Source organism: Rhipicephalus microplus, chromosome 3 (assembly GCF_043290135.1).
Source record: "Rhipicephalus microplus isolate Deutch F79 chromosome 3, USDA_Rmic, whole genome shotgun sequence".
Classification (NCBI taxonomy): domain Eukaryota; kingdom Metazoa; phylum Arthropoda; class Arachnida; order Ixodida; family Ixodidae; genus Rhipicephalus; species Rhipicephalus microplus.
The window spans coordinates 166,722,727-166,734,588 of record NC_134702.1 but is presented as its reverse complement, the minus strand read 5'-3'; the positions used below and the strand labels follow the sequence as shown (position 1 = coordinate 166,734,588).

The 11,862-nt window shown below is 44.5% G+C and overlaps 2 protein-coding genes across 2 annotated transcripts in view; both read left to right on the top strand.

Annotated features, from left to right (window-relative positions):
• Nucleotides 1-11,862, top strand: part of LOC119183397 (uncharacterized) — a 75,107-nt gene that overhangs the window by 20,144 nt on the left and 43,101 nt on the right. The gene's annotated exons all lie outside the window — the stretch shown is intronic.
• On the top strand, nucleotides 206-9,773 carry LOC142804007 (uncharacterized). Its single transcript, XM_075890465.1, has 3 exons — nucleotides 206-344; nucleotides 2,494-2,672; nucleotides 8,822-9,773. The coding sequence occupies exons 1-3, from the start codon at nucleotides 296-298 to the stop codon at nucleotides 9,494-9,496; spliced, it is 903 nt and encodes a 300-aa protein (XP_075746580.1). The 5' UTR covers nucleotides 206-295; the 3' UTR covers nucleotides 9,497-9,773.

Sequence of the window (11,862 nt, the reverse complement as noted above, 5' to 3'; positions counted from 1 at the left end):
TTTCAACAAACACCGTGCGTATGGACTTGCAGCGCCATCTAGGCGATTGTACACACACTAGATTTTCTGTTTCTGTACGGTTCGCATTTTTACCGCGTGGCGGTGATTTTTAAAGCGCGCGCCCTCTCAAAGGTTGAATCGCACGTGATCCGCGTGATGGCGTCAACATCCAAAACCACGCGCGCTCGGAAAAAAGCGATTTCGCTCGATGCCGACCCTTCGACGAGCGATATTTTGGATTTCTCGAGCAGTGAGGAATCGGACAACGATGTGGTGACATCGGATTTCAGCTCCAATGAAGAAATTTTATCAGATCAGCCGGGAACGTCAGCTGTTAGTCGCGAGTAAGTTTGGTTTTCCCGTTCTGTTTTGTTTATCGTGTTCTGGAGCTGGCTGACTTGCTCTGTATGTGTCCCACATATTATTAGTATTTCTAGCGTGTCTACTTCATTTGGGCGCGATGTGCTGCCTCCAGCATAAAGACACGTAGACTTCCGACCCCAGAGGGATCCGGGCATCGACCTCGGCATGACGCTCCGCAGTAGTGCACAATTTATAGCTCGAAAAGTTCTTGAGCTATAACTTTCATTTTTTAAATCCTACTCCAATACGCTGTTTTAAATATTTTGCATCTCTCATAACTTTCCATAATTTTTTACTCGGAAGATACAAGTATATCATTGCGACGTTTGTTGTGAACAAACCTAATTATTGGTGTTTGTCAATTTTTGTTACCTATTTAGATCTGCCTGTTCCTTCGTCAAATGTACCTTTCAAACCCTACTTTTAGTATTTACGTTTTGGTATGTAATATTTTGCTGAAATTTTTTTTTCTTGAAAAAAAAAATATCGCGTAGGAACAACTCAGAACTTCACTATTTCGCTATGCATCAGGCAATTTTTTCGTAACTCAAAAACAGCTTCGTCAATTTTAACAATTCTTCTAAATAATGTTGCCCTGTGATTACTAAACATTTTGTATATTTCAGAATTCCTCAGAAAAATATTGTCGGAGATATCGTTTTGTTTATTAAAAAAATTCTTGAAAATTTTAAAATTTTATTGTATACGAATTTTTTGCGCCAAATAAATTTCCTGTATTGTTTCAAAATAAAAAAAGCATTCAAAAATACGTTCATTTGTCTTTATTTTGATGTATTGCATGGCACTGTAAACCTAGTAGCAACGGCACAGAAAATTCCTAGCTGCAACATACAAAAATAGGCCAATTTTCCCGTGGTAAGGAAAGAGGGCCCAAGACGACACCAAAGTAAGGCATTTTTTAAAGAGAAAGGTATATACAGGATAGTCTTCCTCAAAAAACCATCGCAAAGGAATGGCTACTTGGGCAGGTTGGTATTGCATTTTTGAAAGAAATATACTTCCTTAGTGCGCAGGGAACGTGTAGAAGAAACATAGAGCAGAAAGATAGGACAGAGCACACTTTGTAGTATCTCTCTGCATTATCTTTCTTCTGAAACGTTCCCTGCGCATTGAGGAGGTATATTTCTTTCCGAAATGCAAAACCAACGCCCTAGAGAAGGTACGAACGTGACTTATTCCTTATGTGGGCTTGTAGCAAAAAAGGAACTGCTGAAAACTTGTGGTGAGCCACAAATCTATACAACCACCATACAATTGACGCACAGATGCTTTCAGGCAACCCTAAGCTTGCTGCTCTTAACAGCGGCAGTGCACACTGACAAACTCTCTACATCAAGCCATGGAGTAGATCGACTATACTGTCATTATCAAAGTTATCTCAGACGTCTTTGCACAAGTAGCAACCTCTGAACCTAAGCTCACTGATTTGAAATAAGACTGTTGAACCAGGCATACGTTGACATAACCTCACAAAACACTCAGAGTCATGCTCGATTATTAAAAATACCAGCCACGTGTAATCGATCCCACTGTCCATAAAGCCAAAGACATTCAATGTTGGTGAGCTACTGTCGACTCAAACAAACCAACCCCACAAAACACGTGTTTACTTCTAACATAAACCAAATATTTTTTCTTCGTCACAAAAATATGCGACGACACTAATACTTTTTATCAAGGTGAACGCATTAAACAAGCATTTCTTTCAGCTGCTGCCGTTTTCTAACGATCTTTTCGCGCTGCATGTTCATCTCTCATGCTTCTAGATAAAGTGGTATTTATTCTGTACTATGGTCACCAGAAAGCACGTCAAGCGGGGTGAACATAAAGCAAAGGGCTTTAAGTTAGCATGTCGACCAGAAGGCCTGGTATCTACGATTACCTTTATTTACACATATGGAATGAAACAAAATAGTGTATACATCTAGTCATGTCGCTAAAGGGTAGCACACTGCCGTGTTTTCATGGCGCACCATTTAATTGAAAGCTTGGACGACCACACCATTTCTGCGTTAGTAGGCTGCACAATATCTTATGCAAAGTTCTTATCTTCTAGTTACTACTGAATGTTTCAATTCAAGACAAATTTATTTCTTGTTCGCAATGCAGCTGGTGTGCACCGGACTGGCCTCTCAGATGTTGGACATTTTCGGCCGCGTGAAGCCCTTGGCGGTGTCGGTGATAATTTGCGTGGGCAGCATGACGGCACTGGGAAGTACTTGGCCTTCGCAAATGCCCATGGGAACGTAGACAGCGAGCTGGGACATCTGCTCACCCAGGCGTGTAAAGTACGCAACATTTGGAACTGCAACGTTTGAGACCATCCAAAAAGACTCGCCTGCACGCTCATCGCTTAGTCTATACTATGGGGGTGGCAAATGCTCATAATAACCATACTGTAAAATGCCTATTGATTGAGCTTGTCGTTCGAGAAAAAGAAAAAAAAATCCCAGATGATTATGATACTGCCTCATCTCAAGGCTGAGTGCTGCATCGTCTTGGGGAGAAAGCAACAGTGTTTTAAGTCTTGTCTTCCTGCGAAATATCGACTACGTCATAAATCCAAATTTTTGTGAAAAAGAACATCACAAATTCGTCTTTCTGTGGGAAAACGAGGTACCCGCTACACATGTACGCGCACTTTCTTGGTACTCCATGTGGCTGATGACTACTAACAACTGTGCCCGAGTGTTTTGCAGTGGGCGGGAAGAATGAAGCTACATACTCGCTGCCCAATTCTCATTGCATGATGACTGGTTGTTATTTTTAATTCCACGTAATATACCATAGGTTAGAACAATTCCTTGCCGGACATGATACACACATATATAGTGTCTTCTCGCGAGTAAGTTTGAGCACCAGCGTCACTCTGAGGTAGATTACTCGACTGCCACACATACGGTCCAGGCTCAAATCTCCTTCAGTGCTTGGTACTTTTTTGACATTTCATTTATTTTTTCATGTCTCTTGGTTTTGCGCTCTAGGAGAGTGATCGAGTGATCATTGAGTCACCATCGAATAATTAGTGAGAAGAGGACTTCTGTTCTCGCTTTGTTTGTTTGTGGGAGCGTGTGTACTCATGCGTTTGCTGACGACAACATACGATTGCGTGAAATGGTATGGCGAGAATAACTCTCCTGCCGCTTCTTCAAGCCTCAGTGGGAAATTCATTGCACACGTGCATGCTGATCGCAGCGTGGTGACAGTAGTTGAGCACCCATGGAGGGCTACGAATCGCGCCACACAATGAACTGCGTTCAGTGCGAGATGTCCTGAGTACTGGGTCGCCTTCTTTGACTCTCTTTACTTTTCTATTATTTCTTGCTCTGATTACGTATTTTCTTTTTCTCGCTGTATAATTCTTTGTCGTTCTTGTATTTCCCTCTCCCTCTCTTTATTTTTATCTTCAGTGCTTGCATCATCTTTCTGTTTCTCTTTATATTTATCTGCCTGACATCTCTGTAAATCCCTTTCGATATCACGCTTTACTCTCTCCCCACCTCAACATCTCTCCTGTTCGCCCCCACTATTTGTTCACACCACTTTGATACGCTGCATTAGACAAGACTACGCTATACTCTACTGGCATGCCTACATAGCCAAGTGGTCAAGGTGCTCGCGTTCAGGTCACGGAAATGAGCGTTTTAATGCCGCTTGACCCATAACTCTTTAGTACCAACAGTTTCTTTTCCGCTTTCGTTCTGCCTTTCACTTTACCTCTCGCTTTCTTTCTGTTTTTTCTTCCTTTTTACTTCATCAGTCACCCACTAGAGTTATTGCATCCCACTCCACAAAAGTGGGCGCACGTGTTTTGGGAGTGGAGCAGCAGAAGAGGAGGAGGAGAGCGAAGAGAAAACAAGCTAAATAATGATGATGATATTTTTCGGCTCTTCCTACACGAAACAACTGCTGTAAGACAGCCCAACAGTTAAGTTCTGGAGCCAAGCTATGGGATCCTTTGACTAAAAGCTCATTCACATCGAGGGTGGGTGGCCGAAACGATAAAGTCACAAACTGGTAAGTGGGGAAAACCTCCCCTCCAGGTGGCTAAGCAGGCAGAGAACGACGCGGCAAGCGCGATTGCTCACGGGGCGACGTTTTGCCGTCGTTGAAGCTCGCCACTTTGCCAGAGGTGCGAAAGTGGCGCTGGTCAACCTTTGAGAAAAACGTTGTCACGTGATAGCAACACGTGCGCAAAAGCGGGAGATTCCCGCTTCCTCATCCGTGCGGCCAGCCCAGCGACGCGTGTGGTCTAACAGGTGCACGTACACACCCCGTTGCCGCTTCAAAAAGCCGGCTCGCCTGCTTTCCCGCGCCGCCTTCGGTGTGAACAAGTCTTTAGGTCCGCGGGAACCAGTTCACGAAACTTTTTTTCCCGTCTGTTTTCTACTTGGTCAGCTGGCTACACTAATGATTTGTCATACGTCATGACTGGCTGAGATAAGGCCTTGCAAAAAATTAAGCTGGTAAAGAAAAATGACTGAAGTACATCTTCACTAATTAGCACCTACGCGTTACTCCAGAAAGTTAACTTCGGTGAAGTTGTTCATATGAAGTACTAGCGCTTCTGGTTTCAATCCTTCCGCATGATCAGCCATACCGGCCAATCTCATACATTTAGAGCATAAAAGCGGTACTTTATGTTATGTCATCGCAGGTACCTGAAACAGTAGTGCAACGTTTACGATATTATTAAGCTTAATTGACCAAACGAGCTAAGAAATCTCGCAGCGGCCTAATTTCTATGGGATTTGGAGGCTAAAATTTCCGTTCTATTGAATGAAAGCAGATGATTACAGATGCTTCATTGCAGTCATGATTTCTTCGCCGTAGTGCTATGTGAATTCTAGCTGCTTAGAGTTCATTACATTCCGATGAACATGGCGTGCCTCAAACGCAATGTACGCTCGAGTGTGTAAAACATCTGCGCATTTTCAGATGATCGAAAGTGTACCGGCGAATGTGTGATAGAAAATGCGCGTATTTTCTGTTCAGCTCTTTGCTGACTGGGCTCTCTGTTTACACGCAGTACTATTTACGAAAAACATTTATGGCAACCATGATTTGCCAACTGAGTGCGACGTGTGGCCAGGCCAAGAGTCCTATTTTGTAGCAATATTAGGATGGGTGTAAGGCCATTAACTGCTACTTCCGTCCATCGCCTAGCTGTGAGCTTGCTGTATGATCGGTGCACAATAACTTCCTTTTCATATAAATCACCGTGGAAACTTCCAGTCTTCAGAGTTTCTGATACTACGCAAAACCGGGAGGAATGAGAAGTAGAAACCTTTTGCGAAACCTAGCGCCACCACGTAACAGCTTCCAGTGCCATGTCGTATTATGGGCCCAGTATCGCTCTGCATACAAGGACGCTGAAGCGAGATGTTTCTGGGAGGTGCTGTGTACACAGTGCAAACGTATTTACAGCGTGAGAACGCGGGAGCCTATTCGCCATAAATAAATATATTATGGAAGAAGTGAAACGAAACGCATTTACGCTTTGAAAAAAAAAACTATATTAAAAAAACGCCCACACACAGGACACAACCTCGCCAACTCCTAATCCCCAACCGAGTACTCTATGTAATATACCACCCCCTGTTTTATTTCCAGTTAAGCTTCAGATCGAAAGGATAACATATCTATATCACAATGCACAAGAAACGTGATGTGCTATAGCAGTGCTTGACGGCGGCGGTAATTTTGTGTTAAATTTGTTGCCCACTACACAAAAGGAGATAGGTTTAGATGCTCGTAAAATGACTATTCATCCAACTAACATGCCACCCGGCTTCATGCTTACAAGTCGCACAGTCAAGACAGACGTTATATTTCTTTCCCAGTAACAATTGCGGCTTTATTCAACACCAAAGAACGCCTGCCGGTCACCGAATGACATGCGCATAATGGCATGAGCACAAAGTTTTTTGAGAAATTCACATATTTATTCCGAAAAACAATAAATGGTGTAGAAGCAGACACAGATTGTCGGCTTACTGTCGATTTTTTTTCTTTGATAGCAATTTATCGTTCTTGGTACTTGTCAACGTGTACAGAGGTTTTGTGATAACTTGTTCGACACATATGTGCGTATACATGATTGAATAATAAGCAGTGTTCTCGCGCAAGCGACAACAATGCAGCAGTACACGTGCCAGGTTGTGAGGCGATGGCCGTGAGGCGACGAGAAAAAGGCAGCAAGAATGCAAGAACCAGTGCAGAACTTACGTTCAGCCGGACACTATCGCTATTCAGATATCCGTTACTGCGGTGGGGCTATTAATGAGACCATGGTGTCTAACCAGGAGACCTCTAAAAGCTGTTGGTTATGCTCTATGACCACGTTACTCACAAAGTTTTTTGGCGCACCCTAATGGTTGTCATCAGCACCCATTAGTTGTTGCACCCTTTTTGCACCCTTTTGATGTGTTCACCCTTTAGGTTCCGCTTGTAGGGTGCTGAGACGCGAATAGGGTGCTCAAAGGGTGTGTTTAGGGTGTCGGTACCCTTTTGACACCCTTATGGGTCAAAGTTGGTTTAGTGTGTAGAGTATAGCAGTTGTATCAAAACCTACAACTAAAACAAAAAACCGCCCAATTAAATACTATTATGATCCGCTGATAACGTATGCCACTGTAGCAGATCAACGCGTACCGAATTACCAACTGGAAGTTGCGTGTTATGGCGCACGTTAAAGAACCCCAGGTGGTCGAAATTTCCGGAGCCCTCGACTACGGCGTCTCTCATAATCATATGGTGGTTTTAAGACGTTAAACCACACAAATCAATCAATAAATGCATACAAATCCGAGACGTACCGGCTAGTACGACCGGTAGCTTTCGGTGACAGCCTGCATGTTTTGCTGAAAGCGCGACGCGTCGATCGTCATCACTCGTTGTACGGGCCACGCACATAAAGAAAAATGGTTGATGTTGACGCACGTGTAAATTATAATTTACAGTCATTTTTAAACTTTAAGAATGCGTGTATCTAAAGCAAGAAGCGCCGGTAAACTGTACACCGACGCGTCTGGCACGATAGGGTTAATGCTTGCTGGGACGGGGCACTATGGTAAAACCGCTTTCAGGGCAGCTGAGTTGCGGCGATTAAAGTTTCTGCATTTGAGCTTCAGAATATTTTCAACCATTATCTAAACTGAACCTGAAGTTAGCAGAAGGACAAGCATTGCCAGGCATTCATTTTCGGTGTGGCGATATCGAACGACAGCTGTTTTGCTCGGCTCCAATGGGAAAGTTTTTGAAGTGATCGAGAGAGCTCATTTACGTCTCGTCAACAGTGAAGCGTGAACAATTTACCGTTTCTTTTAAGGGTACCGCCTATTGCCTAAAGTTTTAAACACTGCAACATTGAATCGTTACAACAATGCGTCTCTGATGTAAAATTGGTATACGGGCGTGACTCGAAAAAAAGTGTAATATTTGCTGCAACACACACATGCACCGCAATATTTAACGCTGTCATTGACATTGCGTGCAAAATACAAATACAATGTGCTGGAAAAAGAAATATTCCGAGTTCGCTGCTTCATGTACGACATTTTCCCCCTCATTAAAAAAGAGAACGTCAAAAATGACAATGATTTCGCAAATCACACATCACGAACGTTTTGTGCTTATTCGCTATCTCTGCCAAGCGACAAATTGGGAGGCCTGCTCGAGACATGGTAGGGTAGCATCTGTCCATATCGTCGAATCAAGAGTTTTATATTTGACGATACAAAAACATACTGCTGCACACGCTAGATAAACGTGCATGCGGCACTGGCAGAAACAGTGCGTTCTCCAGTCTGCAACAGCACACTCCAGTGAAAATTATATTGTTTCAAGCGCTTCTTAGTCGGCGCCAGCGTTTCAGCGGTCAAGCCAGCGCCCCTATCTGTGTGACCGAGCTACTTCCCAGTGCGCTCACCGTAGTGCCAGTTAATCCCAGCGTGTACCAGTATTAGGAGCGTGTACCAGTGCCGAAATACGTGCTTATATCTTGCTGAGAACCTTATTTTTTGCAGTGGGGAAGGAAGACAGAAACATAAATACAGGGATGTCAGTTATTTCTTGAACCGGCTAGCTACCCACAGCTGGAAAAACGGATGAGCGGAATGAAGGCTAATACAATAGAAGGCGCGCACTACGACAAATAGAAAGGAAGAAGCTTCAAGCAATGCCAGGAAATTAAACCTATTATCGTTATCAATCGACACGATTGGTGCTGAGCTGAAACAATGCATTACTGTATGCATTATTGTATCTACGGGCCTTGAGCAGCCAGCGTGTGAATGAGGGGGTCCTTGAATTGTTAGACTCGTGAAAGCAGAGCCAAGAACAAGCTTCGAAACAAGTGCCACTTACACGGATTCTGTATGCATTCGTTACAACGTTCAAACCCCAGAAGTTGCTATTTCCGGGTCTTTGTTTGCAGGTCGCCTTCTGCGTCGGATACTCGATCGGTGTTGGTCCCGCCACTTGGGCGCTCGCCGTCGAACTGTCTCCTTTGCGAGGCGGTGGCTGCGACTTCGGTACAGCCTGTGTCTTCTACTGGGCGTCGGCGCTCGCCATCATGAGCCTAGTGTGGACGTTCAGCTACTCGGCCACCTCGCTGGCGCTTATGGCATTCTTCGCGGCCAGCTCTACTCTCGTGAACGGCATCGGCGCCTTCTTCCTTCTTCCTGATACCGACTCTGTCTCCCTCGAGGCAATATTACTGGAAGGACAGAAGAATAGACCCCAGAAACTCCGGGCAGCCCACGAACCTACCCAATCCTCAGCCACGCAGCAGGGAGAAGAGGGGCAAAAGAAGAAACAGGAGAAGCCTAAGCCCCCTGCCTCGAAACAAGTAGCTTCCGCTGGTAGATCACCCGTACATTCGAAGCTGTCGATGCCGTCGCCCGGAAAACAAGCATCGCGTGCGTTGTCCCCAGTCTCATCCCAGTTCCCTCATGATCACCATTCCCGCGCCAACGATCTCCAAGAAGACAATGTCAAAGGCGTGTCTTCGCCTGAAGTTCAAGGCCAGAAAACGTCGTCGAGCGGAAAAGTGGCGGCCGCTGACAGCGCCCGTAGCGGACGCTTAAATCTGCCGAGTGGAGAAACTTAACACCGATGTTCGCGTTTTTCACTGTAGCGCGCAGTGTGCGCAGGATTGTAGTGAGTGACCAAGCAGATTCGTATATTATAATGCAATTACTTTTGTCGTATTTACCCGGTGCCGTGTTTTGTACTTTTTTCATGTACTTCATGTCTTTCATGTTCTTCATGTCTTTTTGTACTAATTCATGTTGTTTTTGGTTTACATCACCAATACGACAAACGTACACTCTTCCTCATATTTACTATAAAATAACAAACGCCAACCAGAATTTCGTGAGAAAGTTCAAATTCTCCTGTTAGGACACCGTTTCTATGCGCCATGCCAAAGCACAGTATAGGTGATTAGGAATATTAGGTCATTGCGAAAAAAAACGCTGTTGATCCTCTTTCACAAAAATCGGTACAACAACAATGTAAAACGTGTTCAAGATGTAGTTTCGCGTTTACTCTATAGTGATGCAGAGAGCTCGCACAATCGGTAGCGAGGTTGACCGCTGGAAAAGCTAGCGCGCCCATTGGTGTGCGTGCTGGACAGGATCAGCGGTGGTGTCCTTTTTTTTCCCGGAGAACCAACAAGTGCTGAAAACAATTTGAAAAAACCACCCCCATATTCCATTCTCTTTCACGGATTCTAAGTAAGCGAATGTTACTGCTGACATAACTGCACCAAAGAACCGGAAGAAAACCGTAACATGGAATGGCTGTTAACGCGATAGATCGTGTTAAAAGATCTCATTTCAAAAAAGTTTGTTGCCTTTGTTGGTGTCAGCATCTGTGGTTGTGAGCAATAAATTGGGTCCTTTAACAAAGTGCATAAACAATGGGAACACCAACACTAGTAAACAAATCACGAACAGTCAATAGCTCCGCAGGTGTACGTGTTGCTTAATGACGCGTAGCGGGCTCTCCGTTGATTCGTAAAAAATAAAAACGATTTTATGGCGTAGTTGGCACTTGCCAACCTGCAATAAGCATTCTAGGAAGACTGCGAAACTGTCAATGTTACGTGCAGTGACTCGTTTGCTTACAGCGCTGTCGAGGCATGCCGTGAGAAGTAGAGCCTGGAATTTGTGATACATACCCACGCTGGGGTTCTGCCAAAGAACCATGTAGAAGGCGATTTGCACGACACCCGATTACATTATGGCGTCCGACTCGTGAAAGCTCAATTGAAGCAACCTTCAAGTTTTTGTCTTATTTCAATATCCTGTTCAGTGTAACTGCCGGCATTTCATTTCGCCTTGTGTGAAAACCTATAAATGGTAACTTTATCGCGTAGTTGCGTGATGTTGAAATTTCAGTCTTCTAGGTTTTTATAGTCTGCCGGATTGACCTGCGTGAGAAACTGCACACAAAACAAGACGGTGAATATGCCTTCTGTTTGGACATACGTTTTTGCGCCCCTTTTGGTAATTGTGCAAGCATTGAGAACATGAAAGGTTCCATTGAATAGTGTTAGATGAAATTCACGTTGGGTTCAAAAAATGACCCCTTTACAAGTAAACACATGCATCACACCTGGTGGCTATGCTTAAAAAAACAAGTCTCTGCGGTGCTGAGACACTCCCAAAGCACTAAGAATGGGTGGTAATTAGGGCGTGAGGCTAACGCATTAGTGCAGTGCTCACGGCGGGGGTCTCGAACACGTGACCTGGGACCCGCATGCAGCGGCGTTTACAGGCCGTGGCCCGCAAATGACTGTGGTCGCCCCAAAAACTTTTTTTAATTTTTTTTTAGAAGTATGTTCGTGATTTGACAGGCATGAGTTGTCTAAAACATCGTCTCCGTGAAGCACACCTTGGGAGTCCATCATGTACTGAACCATCAGCGCGAAGAGAGAGAAAAACATTTATTGAGTGAAGCTTGTGAGTAAAGGTGGGAGGGTCTCTTATTCCAGGAACCCTCTGGCTTGGACAGCCCGCCGACCTCAAGCGACGAGTCGACGCTGCTAGACCAGGTCCGGCTGGGAGATCGCAGGATCTCACGCTTCCCTGAGGAGGTCTTGGTCCGCATCTGGTTCTGCTGCTTGTAGTCTTTAGACGCTTACTTTGCATTGCAGTAGGAGGTGCCCCCAGAGTGTCTGCCACATAGCAGTGAGGACAGATGTAGCTGTGCAACGTTTGCCTCATACGGTGCAATAGTATACGCCGTGGGTGAACATGTTGCTTTGAAAACACCTGTAGTAAATGTTTTCGACTCTTGTGAGTTTTGGATGCAGTGGAGGGTATGACCTGCGCTCGAGCCAAGAATGTTGCAACAAAAATCCTTCAAAAATGACCGGTAAATGATATGGAAAAGTCATAATTTCAAATATATGGCCCATATATGATATTGAAAAGAGATTCTGTCAAGTGGCAATGTTTGCTTGAATTT

What these genes read in the sequence shown, in the direction of transcription:
- LOC142804007 (XM_075890465.1), top strand. Translation starts at nt 296, where the DNA reads ATGAAGAAATTTTATCAGATCAGCCGGGAACGTCAGCTGTTAGTCGCG. An exon ending in ACGTCAGCTGTTAGTCGCGA is followed by an intron (nt 345 to 2,493) that starts GTAAGTTTGGTT and finishes TTCGCAATGCAG; the next exon opens with CTGGTGTGCACCGGACTGGC. An exon ending in TGCTCACCCAGGCGTGTAAA is followed by an intron (nt 2,673 to 8,821) that starts GTACGCAACATT and finishes CTTTGTTTGCAG; the next exon opens with GTCGCCTTCTGCGTCGGATA.